The 15,838-nt window shown below is 39.2% G+C and overlaps 1 protein-coding gene across 1 annotated transcript in view; it reads right to left on the reverse strand.

The window, feature by feature from the left end:
- Positions 1-4,903, reverse strand: part of LOC127160859 (ribonuclease inhibitor) — a 40,591-nt gene extending 35,688 nt beyond the window's left edge. Inside the window, exons 1-2 of the mRNA XM_051103507.1 lie at positions 4,800-4,903; positions 2,548-2,721 (exon numbers count right to left, since the gene is read on the reverse strand). Of these exons, the coding sequence (XP_050959464.1) occupies positions 2,548-2,721; positions 4,800-4,903 (278 nt within the window). The remainder of the gene's footprint in view (positions 1-2,547; positions 2,722-4,799) is intronic.
- Positions 4,904-15,838: the final 10,935 nt, after the last annotated feature.

Here is a 15,838-nt window from a genome sequence, read left to right on the forward strand (position 1 = left end):
TACTTAAAACTCTGAAATAAAATTTAATTTTGAATTAACATTTTTATTTTATTTTCAATGATTTCTCTCATTACCACAACACCTTCTGCAATTTGCAAACTAATATATTTATTATTTTATTGAAAACTTTTATTGAAAATTGATGTAGCAAACATAACATAATGTATAGATTCTGCACATACATGTAAAAGCAAACTACTATTTTTCAATTTATGAAATAAACATTAAATGAACACATGTTGCGGTAATGATACATAGGTTACGGAAATGAGGTTGATTATTTCGGTAATGATAATTTGTATACTACCAGGGGTGGTGGTGTCACAAAAACATCTTATGATGTTACAAAACATCTTAAGACTAAAAGTACAGTAGCTATCAACTCCTCCAAACTTTTTTATTTGCCGCAGAGTATCTCACAAAGTGTTTTAAAGGGGTCATCGGATGCCCATTTTCCACAAGTTGATATGATTCTTTAGGCTCTTTTTAACCATAGTCTATAATATACTTTGGTTAAAAATTTTCAGTGGTTGTGTAAAACAACACCTTTTTTACCTTGCCAAAATCAGCTCTGCAAAAATCATCCCATTCTGGTCGAGGCTGCTTTAAATGTAAATGAGCTCTGCTCGCCCTGCCCCTCTCTTCTCTCTGTGATGTGACGAGTCTGTTTACTTTAGCCGCATTTAGCTGCTAAACTTGCTAACTAACACATTATTAGTAAAGATAATCGCACAGATTCATAAAAAAACCCTTATACTTACGTCTGCTGTAAGTGAAGCTGGATCACGAATGATTTGCGAACATTTGACGCATTTATGTAGATCAGGAGGTGCATTCCATTCACAAACAAACGTAATGTACTGCATCTACTGCATATAGCGGCTCAGATGTCGGGAGTAAATGACGACCACTATGTTCATTATTACATCCAGCAACACAACACCTCAATCGCTCAATCTGAGATATTCTTGTCTAATTTACATCACCGCTCCGGCATTAAAACAAAGAGGTCGGGCTGTTACAGCTGGTCTGAGGTGAGAGCTCATGTCAATCAACTATCGTGGAAGCGGCCTCTGGTGTGACGCCACAACGACAGGCATCTGAGAATGACTCGATTTGAAAAAGGGGATATTATTTTTACAGATTAATTAAAAAATGCTCCATGGATTTTTATCATTAAAGGGGAGATTTGTACATACACTGCCAACACACATTAATGTTCAAACAACATGTAAAAGTGAACTTAGCATCCGATGACCCCTTTAACACTAAAAGCATCTCCAAAATGTAAAAAGTTAGTAGTAGTCAAGAGGACTCCTAAGTCACTAAGACCAAATCACAAACAATAAAAATGATTTGCCAGTAATAAAACAAGTGATAAAACAACTCTAAACAAGTGAATTTTGCCTAGATATTTTCAAAGATGATAGACAAGATGTTATAGAATAATAATGTAATGAAATCCTAATTTTGACAACAACAACGAAAAAGACATTGACCTATTTTTTTGTATTTCCTAAAAATGTCCCAGTGCAACATCCAACTGGTTTTCCCAGATCACATCACATATTAAGAGTAACATATTACTCTTGTGTTTGTTTTTTTAAGATTGTAGGGTGGTTGAAAGGGCAGGGAAGTTTGTAAATGTAATTAAATCAACAGATTTTTAATAACTGAAGAATATAAAAAGGTGGTATTTGAGGGGAAAAACAGATAATCACTATAATTATTTTAATTAAAAATTATACATAAAAATATGATGCCACTCACAAGATATAAACAATCTTTTAATTGAGATACTGTTAAGCCATATTAAGTTATTATGGGATCTTCAAGCAGTGTAAGATTCCTTCACAATCTTTTTCTTTATAATAAAACATAACTGTATTTTTATTTAAATCAATCAATTTTGCAATGTACTCAGTTAATAAAAGTAAATTATCAGAATCAGAATCAAAACAAAAAAATAAATTATTTTGGTATTATATGGTACAAGCATTGCTGAAGTTTTTTTTTAAATAATTTACTTAGATATTATGAGAAACATATTACTTTAGTTGAAATATTTGTATCAATATTGTGGACATTTTGCCCCATACTGGTGAGGCCATCATTGCCACGTCATATATTTCTATATTTTCCCTTTGGAAGTTGCATTCAATATTCATTTGCCTGAAAACTCTGAGGTGACTCGTGTCTTTAGCCTGCTTGTACTCTAATACTGGTGTGCTGTAATGACAGAAGCATTTCTAGATTTTAGCAGTCACTGTAGTTGTTATATATATATATATATATATATATATATATGTATATATATATATATATGTATAAAACACTACAGTGCTGGTTTTGAAAAAAGGCTCCATCAAAATATCACAATGAATAAGATAGTAATTAATTAATTAACATTTGTTTACATTTATTTTAAAAAAGGTGTGGACTGAGGGTGAGAGAACAACAATCAAAACCACTGCTATAGAAAACATATCTCAGTAATTTTGCTTTTTACTTGAAACCTTATAGTTACTGAGATGTGATGAGACTCACTGTAGTTTCTCCAGTTTACAGTGTGGATCCTCCAGTAGAGCAGAGAGCAGCTTCACTCCCGAGTCTCCTGGTTCATTACAGCTCAGATTCAGTTCTCTCAGGTGTGAGGGGTTTGATCTCAGAGCTGAAATCAGAACAGCACAGCCTTTCTGTGTAATACCACAGTCGGAAACACTGCAGAGAATATATACAGAAAATTAAAGATGAGTTATTAGTGCTTGACTCCTGTCCAATGTAATTGCTGAAAAACAGATGTAATGCATATCATAGATATCAATTATTAAAGCAGGCACAAAGTCACAAAGAGTGACTCAGAGTCAAGACACATTTTAACAGACTTCAGACTCAAACTGAAATTACTTCAGATTACTTTAAATATTGCTAAAAAATTTTCAACCTTGACTACTGAAGAGGATTTTAAATTGTATTCAGCCTGCTTATAGTGGAGCAGTACAGCCTGTGTACATTGCGATCATTTGTTTTCCTGATTTAATGCTAAAAGCAGAAATATGAGAAAGCAGCACCTTCATTTTTGTAAAAAAAAAAAAAAAAAAATCTGAATTTGGCTTTTTTATTTTTTTTTTTTTCGTGATAGAAAATTGATATTATTTGATCTCCACATGTAGGTGGACATGAAATACACCTTTCCACTGATCGGTCAAGCAAAGATCAACTTGTGCTGTACAAACACTTGTTACTAAAGGTTAAACTCTACTCTCCGCTGCGGCTGTCTGTCATCCTCCATTCAGTATTCAAACTGTGTGTCACATTCAGTTACGACAGTCAAGATGAAAAAATCCAAGATGATTAAATGCTCCTAATAATGTTATATTTGATCTGTAAATAAAGATAAATGGTTTTGCATAAAAATGACTTTATCTAGCTGGAGTTTCATGCTGTTTCTAAATCGTGTTAATTTCTACTGTGTATCTTTTAGATCACAACACTGGAGTAGAGAGCACTATGAATTGTTCTTCACGAGCACAGTAACTGATTTTTAAAACTGTAAAAATATAAGGCTCAAACTTTCACACAGATTTAATGCACTACACATCAATATCTCTTCCCTTTGTGCTTTGAACTTCTCTAAGTGGAGCGCTGTGTCTGTGCGCTGTGACTCTGTGTTGCTTCAAGTGCATCACTCAGCACACAAGCGTCTTGTGCCGCTCTGTATTTGGATCCTTTCATTTCACTTTTGCGCAATGAATGATTATTAATAGTCTTTCTTGTTCATCTTATCTATCATATGTTGTTGTCTCATTATTGTGCTATACATTTAAAAGAAACATCTTTTAATTGATAGTATATATTAATACATAAATATATTGCTCGTTTTTCATGAATGTATTTTACAACAACACATAAAGCAATGTGTAACATTTTACAAGATTTATTCCTACACTTATTCACAATGTTCAATAATGTTTTTTTTTTTTCACTACAAGTTTAGATTTTATAAAATTATTGTGAACTCATGATTTTTCTAGAGTAACTTTTGCTACTGAATGATCCACTAACCTAGTTTACAGCAGTATTTTTGTCATAGATTGACATTTTCTTTATAATGAAGTTGTCTATATTTAGCAGATTGTGTGTGACACACAAAAGAGTGATGATCAGGTCAACATACACTGAGGAACAGAAATTCTACACTGAAAAAAACTGTGCTGGTATCGGATCAATATTGGTATCGGTTGATACTCAGAATTTTTGGTATCAGATCAGGATAGGCTCTGAAAAAGTGCCATTAGGCGAAGTGAAGCTTTCAACACAATTGTATCTGAAAAAGGTTCATTCCCCGAAGCTTTTCAAAACGGCACGTGATCATCTAGTGGTCATAAAAATGAATAACACCTTCCAAAATGCGGTGTTACCATTACAGGCACTGGTTTCGCATCTGGTTCCACAAATGATTTTTTTGTTTTATTTTATTGTATATAAATAATAATCATTGTCAAAGACATTCATTTGTGTCGGTGTACTAAGACTAAAATAAGTAAAATAAATGAAACATAAATTCATAAATTAAATCTATAATATGTTTATTTTAACTCTGCATATTTAATACAGATAAATAAAGGTATAGGTAAGTCAGGGAAGGAAGAGGTTCCCTATCTGTCGTACACTCCGAGTTGTCGAGTTAGTGTACGACACTAGGGGTCGCTCTTGAGAGCCCAAACACCTCTGACAGTTTTGAGAAAGGCCAATGAAAATTGGGTGTGCAGATTTGCATAGCTGGCCATGCCCCAGACATCCGGGTATAATAGGGCAGCGTGTGCATCTGCTCACTCGTTCTGTTCTTCGGAGCCAAATGCAGCGTCTCTGTGTGAGATGCAGCAACATTCACCTCTCTCATCGTTGGATCTGCAGCACAGACAGCGGTCTCTCCCTCTCTAGCACAGCCTGTGTTGTGAGAGTCCCCCTCCGTGTCATCCTGGTTGCGGCTTACCTTCCCAAACGATCGACAAGACCGTTGTGTTCAGTGTTGAGTTATGCTCACGCTGATGCAGCGCTTGTTGTTGACTCATGTTTTGCTTGCGAGAACTCGATCATGGGCGCGCTTTGCTCGTCAGCCGCGTGCTTTACGTGAAGCACTCCGACTGCTTCCCGCTCCGGTCCTTCTACTTTCGGGTACGAGGCCGTTGCGATGTGCGTCGGTAACGAGCATTAGGAAGCAGGGAAGGCTCTGCCGGGTGAAAACCCCGCAAACCTCTCGCTCCTCAAGTCCCTCGATCCAAACGATCAACACGACCGTTGTATTCAGTGTTGAGATTCTCACGCCGATGCAGCGCTTGTTGTTGATTCATGTTTTGCCGGCGAAAACATGACCCGGGCGCACGAGCCGTATGCTTACATTCCCGACTGCTACCCGCTCCGGTCCTTCTACTTCCGGGTACGAGGCCGTTGTGATGTGCGTTGGTGACGAGCATTACAAAGCAAGGAAGGTTTTGCCGGGTGAAAACCCCGCAAACCCCTCGCTTCGTGCGTCCCTCGATTGAGTTTCTGGACAACTTTGTTAGTCTGTCTCAGTACAGCTGACTTTCTTATTCGGAACTCCTAATTGGGCGGAAATGGTTAGCGGCAGCATCGCTAAGGAAGGGCGTGACCTATTTGAAAGCAGAAACTTCAGCTGAGCAAACCTCTACGGGGGACTGATTCTCAGTTTGAGGTGGACGCTAAAAATGGCGGCCGTGCCTGAAACAGCAGCCAAGAAGGGGCTGATTAATAGACATCTGGGTAACGACCTGTACGCTCGTTTCCAATGTCTGTTTCCCGGAAGTGCACGAGAAGTCTGTGAAATCGCAGAAAGCCCATTCAAAAAAAAAAAAAAAAAATGGTCAGAACGCGATAAACCAACTTCTCCTCCTTCACCACTCTCGATGGGGGTCCAGCGAGGGGGTTTCAGAGGTTCCCCCAGGCGGAGGGGGCGATTACAGTGTACTCCCTGCTAATCGCGCCACTTGTGGGATTCCTCCTAGAACTCCCGTTCAGGGCCTGTAAGTTCTTCTGGGCAAGGCTTACACGGCTTCCGAACAGGCTGCATCCGCCTTACATACCACGGCCATCCTCTGGGCGTTCAGGCCGTGGTGTTGCGAGCTCAGTACGAGGGGGGTTCCAACCTAGAGCTGTGAGTCGTGGCGCACACTCTAGGAAGGGCGATGTCTACTTGTTGGTCCAGGAACGCCACCTGTGGCTGCACCTGTCAGAAATGCGGGAAGTTTGAAGTCCGCTTCTTACCCCCCATTTCCCAGGTTGGTCCTTCTGGCAACACCGTGATAGAATTTGCAGCGAAAATCCTTCACGGTAGGAGGAGACAGAGCCGCGGGTCAGGGCTCCGGCCCTCTACCCCCGACTACTCCTGTCTGTTCGTCGCCACGGACGGTCCCCTATAGAACTCCTGGCCTGACCGCCCAGCGGCCAGTATGCGTTTCCTCCAGTGAGCCTCATCGCACAAACTTTGTGCAAAGTCAGGGAGGACAGGGAACAGATTCTCTTGGTGGCCCCCTTCTGGCCCAACAGAACCTGGTTCTCAGACCTGGTGCTCCTGGCATCAGCCCCTCCCTGGCGCATTCCTCTGAGGGAGGACCTCCTTTCTCAGGGGAAGGGCACATTCTGGCACCCGCACCCCAATCTTTGAAACCTCCACCTATGGTCCCTGGACGCGACCTGGAGGACTTCAGAGACCTTTCACCTTCAGTGGTAAACACACTTCTACAGGCAAGAGCCCCCTGACGGCTGTATGACTTAAAGTGGCGCATCTTTGAGAACTGGTGTTCTTCCCACGGGAGGGACCCACGGAGCTGTGGTATCGAATCAGTGTTATCCTTTCTCCAAAAGGGCCTGGACAGGCACCTGTCTGCATCAACACTCAGGGTTCATGTCGCAGCCATATCAGCTAACCATGACCTGGTGGGCAGCAGATTGGTGGGGAAACACGATTCGGTATCAGGTTTCTGAGAGGAGCTCGGAAACTGAACCATCCTCGGCCGCATCTAATCCCCTCTTGGGATCTTGCTGTGGTTCTCCAAGGTCTACAACAAGATCCAATTGAGCCCCTTCAGTCAGTCGAACTCGATGCTCTCTCCTTAAAGACGGCTCTTTTTGACTGCGCTCACTTCCATCAAAGAGTGGGAGACCTCCTAGCCCTCTCCGTGAACAGTTCGTGCCTGGAATTCGGACCAGCGGATTCTCACGTTGTCTTGAGACCCCGGACTGGATACGTGCCCAAGGTCCCCACCACTCCCTTCAGAGATCTGGTGGTGACCTTGCAAGCTATTCTTCTCAGGAGGATGACCCCAACCTGACCTATGTTATGCCCAGTCCGTGCCCTGTGCATCTACATGGAACAAACTCAGCCCTTGAGATGTTCGGAACAGCTCTTGTCTGTTATGGAGGACAGCAGAAGGGGAAAGCTGTCTCCAAGCAGAGGATCTGGTAAACGCGATCTGGATGGCCTACTGGGCCAGAGGCCTACCCTGCCCTCTGGAGGTAAGAGTCCATTCGACTAGGGGCGTTGCTGCCTCGGCAGCCCTTGCAAATGGGGCCTCATTAACAGACATCTGTAGAGCTGCAGGTTGGGCTACACCTAACACATTTGCCAGATTTTATAATTTGCGCCTGGAGCCAGTGTCAGCTAGAGTCTTGAACACAAATTCTTGACTCTGAACACTGGCTGGTGTAGAGCTTGCCTAAAGCGCTTCCCCCTAACGGTGATTACGCTTTGTTGAGTCTCAGTAGGTTTCCTGAACGCGAACCCTGGGCACCATTCCATCATTGGCACTCCTGACGTAGCAGAGTTTGGCAGAGGAACTCTCAACGCAAGGTATGGTTACTTCTCTAACTCTTGGTTGGATTTGTGCCCCATATGTAGTGGCTCGTCATGTAATGGCCCTATGTGTGTATTTTTCACCTATAACTCCTGTGGTGCGGTGTTTTCCCCTGAAGACAGGTTTGTCTCTATGGCCTGAGTCAGGTTGTCTCCCCGGGTGTGAGACCCACCTCAGGTCCCATATTTAATGATGTCACTTTATACCCCCCTTTTTGGGCAGGTTGTGAACTCTGTAGTGCCGTTTCCTTCGGGAAACCGGCACTTCCCCAAATTTCTCGAGATACTCAGCCGCTCCACTGAGGAAGGCCAGGCTGCGGGACACTGCTGTAACAGGTCAGTCTTGGACGTTGGATGGTCACGACGAGGTGAGCTGCACTTACGTTAACACGTTGCCCTGTTACACTTGCACTTATCACTCGTGACACGGCCAGACATGTGGCATGTTTTTACGGGGACCCCTAGTGTCGTACACTAACTCGACACAACTCGGAGTGTACGACAGATAGGGAACGTCTCGGTTACGTATGGTAACCCTCGTTCCCTGATGGAGGGAACGGAGACGTTGTGTCTCCCATGCCACATCTCTGGTCCGCCTCTGAGTGAGCTGAGACGCTCAGCTCCTCAGATCAGAACGAGTGAGCAGATGCACACGCTGCCCTATTATACCCGGATGTCCGGGGCGTGGCCACCTATGCAAATCTGCACACCCAATTTTCATTGGCCTTTCCCAAAACTGTCAGAGGTGTTTGGGTTCTCAAGAGTGACCCCTAGTGTCGTACACTAACTCGACACAACGTCTCCGTTCCCTCCATCAGGGAACGAGGGTTACCATACGCAACCGAGACGTTATCTTTAGAAGAATATTGTTAGGACAATCAAATTTAAATAGCACACTTAAAATAATAGGAAAACATCCAAATGGGTTTTGTGAACACTGTAATGTTGAAGAATCAATACGTCATGTATTCCTTGAATGTAGAAAGTACGAAATAGAAAGAGGAAAAATGTTAGAAGAAATAAGAAAGAATGGAATCCAGGATTTAAATTTTAAGGTTTCAATAAAGTGGTCAAGTGAAATAAATAGTAAAGCCTTATTTGATTTTATTAGAGAGACAGGATTGATGAATTGAATATAAAGCTCTGGTCCACACTCTGGAGCAGAAGGTGGCGGTAATGCACCTATTTACGTTGGTTACCATGGACGGAATCCTATACTTAGAAAGAGGTAAATCCTGCGAGGAATGAATCAGATCAACATATTGTGATGAATAAACTGATTTTGTAGCTTTCATCTGTGCGGTGGTTAATGGTACCTCACAAGTGGAAAGGAAATTGGACAAGATAAAGATCATTGTAGGGTGTGCTAATAAATTTCTGAAATTAACAGGAGTTACAGCAGAGGAGGTCCATGGGATTTTGAAAGCAAAGGAAATGCTGCTCTGGATATAACTCAGAGTAATAATACTTAGGTATATAATGTCTTCCCTACTACTACATTGGAATGCCAGGAGCTTAATAGCAAATGGGCAAGGTTTTAAAAAACATAGAATCATAGAAATGGGAAAGATGCCAGACATCATGTGTATTCAGGAGACATGGTTAAACAGCTCCTTGGATTTTAAGATCGATGGATATGTAGTAGAAAGGAAAGACAGAGAAGTTGGAAGAGGGTGTACAACATTTATTAAGGAGGGCATAGCATATAAAAAAATATACAGAAGTAATAATGTAGAATGTGTAAGCATACAAGTATTAAGTATACATGAAGGAATCAGAATTATACATTTTTATAATCCATGTAAAGAAATAAGTAATACTATATTAGAAAAAGTGATGGGTAATATACAGGGCAAAATTATTATATGTGGGGATTTTAATGCACATAATGGCCTGTGGGGTAGTAAAAATACAGACAACAATGGGATAATCATAGAAGAATTTACGGAAGAACACTTGCTTGTGTGCCTGAATGATGGGAAACCAATAAGAATGGATATAGTAAAAGGTGGCATGTCATGTTTGGATCTAACAACAATATCAGCTGCTTTAGCCGGTAAGTGTACCTGGAGTGTACTTAAAGATAACTTGGGCAGCGATCACTGGCCTGTAGTATGTGAGATTCAGAGTGCAGTTCAAAAGCAAAACGTTAGTCAGTGTGCAAGATGGGGATTTAGGCAGGCAAAATGGGAGGAACTGTATATGTTGTGTGAAGAAAATTTCAAAAATATTAAGCTGGAAGGAAATATTGAAGAGAAATACAATAAGGTAGTAGGAGGAATCATTTCTGCAGCAAACCAAACTATACCATTAATAAGAGATAACGGAAAGAAAAAGAAAAGTGTACCATGGTGGTCTGAAGAGTGCTCAGTGGCAGTTAGAGAGAGGAATAAGGCATTCTGGATTTTAAAAAGATTCATAACTCAAGATACCGTTGTAGAATATCAGAAAAAAAGGGCTGCTGCAAGAAGGGTTATTAAAATAGCAAAGAGAAAGGCTTGGCAGGAATTCTGTAATACAATTGGGAGAGAAACTGGAATGCATGTAGTGTGGACAATAATTAGGAAAATGAATGGTATTAATAATTATAAGCAGATTCCTGTAATTGAAGAAGAAGGGAAAGTGGCCATAACAAATAAAGAAAAGACAGAAGTCTTAGCTAAAACTTTTGCTAAAGTTCATAGTACTGAAAATTTAAGTGATAAGTTCTTAAATAGAAGACAAGAATTAAGTAGAATATATGAATATATAAAGAAACAAGGAGCTGATAATAATATGGATGAGGATTTTAATGTTTTTAAGTTAAAAAAGGCTATTAACAATTTAAAGAATACAACGCTAGGGAGAGACATGATTAGTTACAGTATGTTAAAAAAATTTTTTTACCAGAGGTAGCCATTAAAGCAATATTGGATTTATATAATCATATATGGAATGAAGGCTGTTTAACCAAAGATTGGAAAAGTGCAATAGTAATACCAGTAGTGAAACCAGGTAAGGATGCAACAAAATCTAATAACTATAGGCCAGTCGCTCTTACATCTACATTATGCAAGGTAATGGAGAAAATGTTAGTAAGAAGGTTGAATTATTTTCTGGAGAAGAAAGAAATGTTAGCACCAGTTCAGTGTGGTTTTAGGAAGAAGAGATCAACAATGGATGCTCTTTAATTGTTCGAAAATGAGGTAAGGAAAGCTCTAATAATGAAGGAATCTCTTCTGTTTTCTTTGACATTGAAAAGGAATATGACACTTTATGGAGGAAAGGACTGTTAATTAAATTAAATAAAATTGGTATGGGGGGAGAATGTATAATGGGATATTAGTTTTTTTTTTGGGTTTTTTTTTGAGCGAGAAAAGAGTTAGACCAAGCATTGGGAAGGCACTGTATGCGGATGATGGTGCAGTATGGAAAAGAGGTAGGAGTTTAGGAAATGTAGTTAAAGCAATACAAGAAACTATAAATGAAGTTGAAAGATGGTCAGTAGATTGGGGAATGGAGTTTTCGGTATCAAAGACTCAATATATGTTTTTTTTTTTTTTTTTTCCCAAGAAAAAGAAAATTGAACAAATTACACTGAAATTATATGATCAACTGTTAGAAAGAGTGACAGAGTTCAAATATCTTGGATTAGTTGACTTGGAAACAACATATTAAGAAAATTTAAAACAAATGCAAAGGTGTAATAAATTGCATGACCTCAATAACTAAGTATGAATGGGGAGCTAGGAAAAGTGCACTGGGGAAATGCCAAATGAATGTGAAATGGGGGAGATGCCATTAGATTTGAGAAGAGAAAAGCTTCCGATGATGTATTGGGTTAACTTAAAGGGTAGTAATAAGGATCATTGTACATGCATAATACTAAATGACTGTTGGGAATATAAAAAGAATGGAGGAAATAGCTTTAGATGGAAACATGAACAGTGGATCAAGGATTGTGGTCTAGAGGATGAAACAATCTAACATGTCATTAATTGGTGTGTCGGTATGGAATATTCCTGAACCTGTTGTTGAAATGAGATTACTGGAGGCCTGGGAAAAAGCAGAAGAAATATATAGTAATAGTTATGAAATTAATGTTTTTATGAGAGAAAAATTTTATTCTATGCTGTACAGATTTATGCAGACGGATCTAAGGATCCAACTGAACAAAAAGTGGGCACAGGAGTATACATTCCAAGATTTAAGACGGAAATAAGTTTAAGGCTAAGTAACAAATTGTCTGTGTACTCTACTGAACTAACTGCAATTATAGTAGGATTGCAATGGGTAGAGCAGGTTAGGCCAAACAGGATTTTAATTTGTTCAGATTCTTCATCAGCTCTTAAAAGTATAATGTATACAATAAGCGATAGAGAAGATCTGCTAATGGAAATGTATACATTATTGTACAGACTGAAAGTGGAAGGTATAATTGTATATTTCTGTTGGGTACCGGCACATATCGGGATAATAGGGAATGAAACAGCTGATAAATTAGCAAAAGAGGCATAAAAAAAAAAACGTGGTGAATGTTAAGGTACCTCTGGGAAGAAGTGAGATAAAATCAGTGATTAATAGGAAATTAATAAGAATATGGCAACAAAGATGGGAAAATAGTAGGTGGTATAATAATATTGTGAAATCAGTAGGGAAAAAAGAACAGTTTTATGGAAGACATAGAAAGGAAGAAGTAATGATCTCTAGATTAAGAATGGGACATACATAGGGTTGGGTATCATTTGGGGTTTTTTCGATACCGGTGCCAAATCGATACTTTTAAAACGGTACCGGTGCCAAAACGGTGCCTGAACCGATACTTTCAAAAAAGCCACAAAGTGGTGGATGACACAATAATATATATTTTTTTGGACAAAAAGTTATTTAAATTAGTTTAATTAGTTTAGTTTAAATTACTTTAAATTAAGTAGTACTATACATTATTAAGTCTAAGCCTAAAACCTAAGCCACCTAACCCAACAGCTTAAAATTTCAGCAATTCTTTTGCAGAAATGTGACTATATGTGATGAGATCTTGGAAAACCCGTCGGATGTCACGGTGGGACGTTTTCAGGAAATTCGTTTTTCATTAAATTATTATCTATAACATCTTGTCTATCATCTCTGAAAATATCTCTTCGAAATTCACTTGTTTAGTGCAGAAAAATAGACATTTATTGCAGCAAGCAGAAATGACTGTCTTTCTCCTATGTTAAGAACGCGCTGCGGAGGTGCTTTCCCTTAACACCACAAAAACAGTTAACCTATCAAAATAAACCACGTAACATATTTAGTAAAGGCGTATCAGTTCACATTCTCCACCAGTCATGTGTAAAGTACGGCAAGCAAAGTTATTTATTTATTTATTTATTTATTTATTTTAATATGGTGAGATGGCGGAGCACAACAACGCCGTCTCAAGTACTGCAGCTGCTCACTTAACCGATCTTACTCGTCTCAGTCTGCTCAGTTTTGGTGATGTCAGTGCCCTAAATGATGTTACGGGCTATTTCACATCCAGAGATGAAGGATTGGATGATGAAGTTACTAAAGAGGAGTCGTCCGATGACCGTCTGTTTTATCACAGTGTGCGAACAGTTGCGCTGCGCTCGCTTTTACTACAAGGTAGGCTGCATTATTTACTAAACATAAAATGGGTGATCAACGGAAAACAAACGTTAGTCTGTTTGTGTAATGATGCAGTAGCGCTCCTAACTTGACAGACAGCTCTTGTTAAACCCGTAAAGTGAAAGTGAAAGCCGTCTCACTTTAAAGCCGTTTTTCTCAAAATCCCATTCCTGAAAAGCATCGCTATCAGCCAACCTAAGATACCCATAACGTAGGTTATGTAAAAAAAAAAAGTTTTGGAAAGGGGCCTGAACTCAGCTTTCATATGGTGTCAAAACCTAAAAAAGGTAAAATTTTACCATGTGTTGAGTTTTCCTAGATCGCATCACATATCTGCTGTATCTGGCAAAATACGACACCTCTCCAGCTGATGTCTGCAAACTGTCAAACACAGTTTGACAGTTTTTGGCATTTTAAGTTAGACGCGTTTAATGTAGCTAAGCTAACAGCAAACCACATGCTGCAGTCAGAGCAAGTGTAACGATAGTTGCAACATTCACGCGCTTCTCGGATGCATTTCCAGACGATTTGTGCTTTTAATTCGAAATGTGAAAGTGGATAGTAACTACAAATATGTCTTGGATTTCTATCATCAAAGCTTTCCGACGTTCACGGGAGTTTTCTCATTCAGTAAATAAATTTTCTGATCATTCTGACACCCCATGAGTGCAGTATTTAAATTTAACTAGCAATCATGCATGTTGATGAATCAATGCTTCTACATCCGTGTCATAGCACCAGAAGACAAATATTTCAATCGACAGTTCAGGCATTTAATTTATGAGAGAAAAATTTTATTCTATGCTGTACAGATTTATGCAGACGGATCTAAGGATCCAACTGAACAAAAAGTGGGCACAGGAGTATACATTCCAAGATTTAAGACGGAAATAAGTTTAAGGCTAAGTAACAAATTGTCTGTGTACTCTACTGAACTAACTGCAATTATAGTAGGATTGCAATGGGTAGAGCAGGTTAGGCCAAACAGGATTTTAATTTGTTCAGATTCTTCATCAGCTCTTAAAAGTATAATGTATACAATAAGCGATAGAGAAGATCTGCTAATGGAAATGTATACATTATTGTACAGACTGAAAGTGGAAGGTATAATTGTATATTTCTGTTGGGTACCGGCACATATCGGGATAATAGGGAATGAAACAGCTGATAAATTAGCAAAAGAGGCATAAAAAAAAACGTGGTGAATGTTAAGGTACCTCTGGGAAGAAGTGAGATAAAATCAGTGATTAATAGGAAATTAATAAGAATATGGCAACAAAGATGGGAAAATAGTAGGTGGTATAATAATATTGTGAAATCAGTAGGGAAAAAAAGAACAGTTTTATGGAAGACATAGAAAGGAAGAAGTAATGATCTCTAGATTAAGAATGGGACATACATAGGGTTGGGTATCATTTGGGGTTTTTTCGATACCGGTGCCAAATCGATACTTTTAAAACGGTACCGGTGCCAAAACGGTGCCTGAACCGATACTTTCAAAAAAGCCACAAAGTGGTGGATGACACAATAATATATATTTTTTTGGACAAAAAAGTTATTTAAATTAGTTTAATTAGTTTAGTTTAAATTACTTTAAATTAAGTAGTACTATACATTATTAAGTCTAAGCCTAAAACCTAAGCCACCTAACCCAACAGCTTAAAATTTCAGCAATTCTTTTGCAGAAATGTGACTATATGTGATGAGATCTTGGAAAACCCGTCGGATGTCACGGTGGGACGTTTTCAGGAAATTCGTTTTTCATTAAATTATTATCTATAACATCTTGTCTATCATCTCTGAAAATATCTCTTCGAAATTCACTTGTTTAGTGCAGAAAAATAGACATTTATTGCAGCAAGCAGAAATGACTGTCTTTCTCCTATGTTAAGAACGCGCTGCGGAGGTGCTTTCCCTTAACACCACAAAAACAGTTAACCTATCAAAATAAACCACGTAACATATTTAGTAAAGGCGTATCAGTTCACATTCTCCACCAGTCATGTGTAAAGTACGGCAAGCAAAGTTATTTATTTATTTATTTATTTATTTATTTTAATATGGTGAGATGGCGGAGCACAACAACGCCGTCTCAAGTACTGCAGCTGCTCACTTAACCGATCTTACTCGTCTCAGTCTGCTCAGTTTTGGTGATGTCAGTGCCCTAAATGATGTTACGGGCTATTTCACATCCAGAGATGAAGGATCGGATGATGAAGTTACTAAAGAGGAGTCGTCCGATGACCGTCTGTTTTATCACAGTGTGCGAACAGTTGCGCTGCGCTCGCTTTTACTACAAGGTAGGCTGCATTATTTACTAAACATAAAATGGGTGATCAACGGAAAACAAACGTT

The sequence above is a fragment of the Labeo rohita genome, unplaced genomic scaffold (genome assembly GCF_022985175.1).
Source record: "Labeo rohita strain BAU-BD-2019 unplaced genomic scaffold, IGBB_LRoh.1.0 scaffold_477, whole genome shotgun sequence".
In the NCBI taxonomy this organism is placed as follows: Eukaryota; Metazoa; Chordata; class Actinopteri; order Cypriniformes; family Cyprinidae; genus Labeo; species Labeo rohita.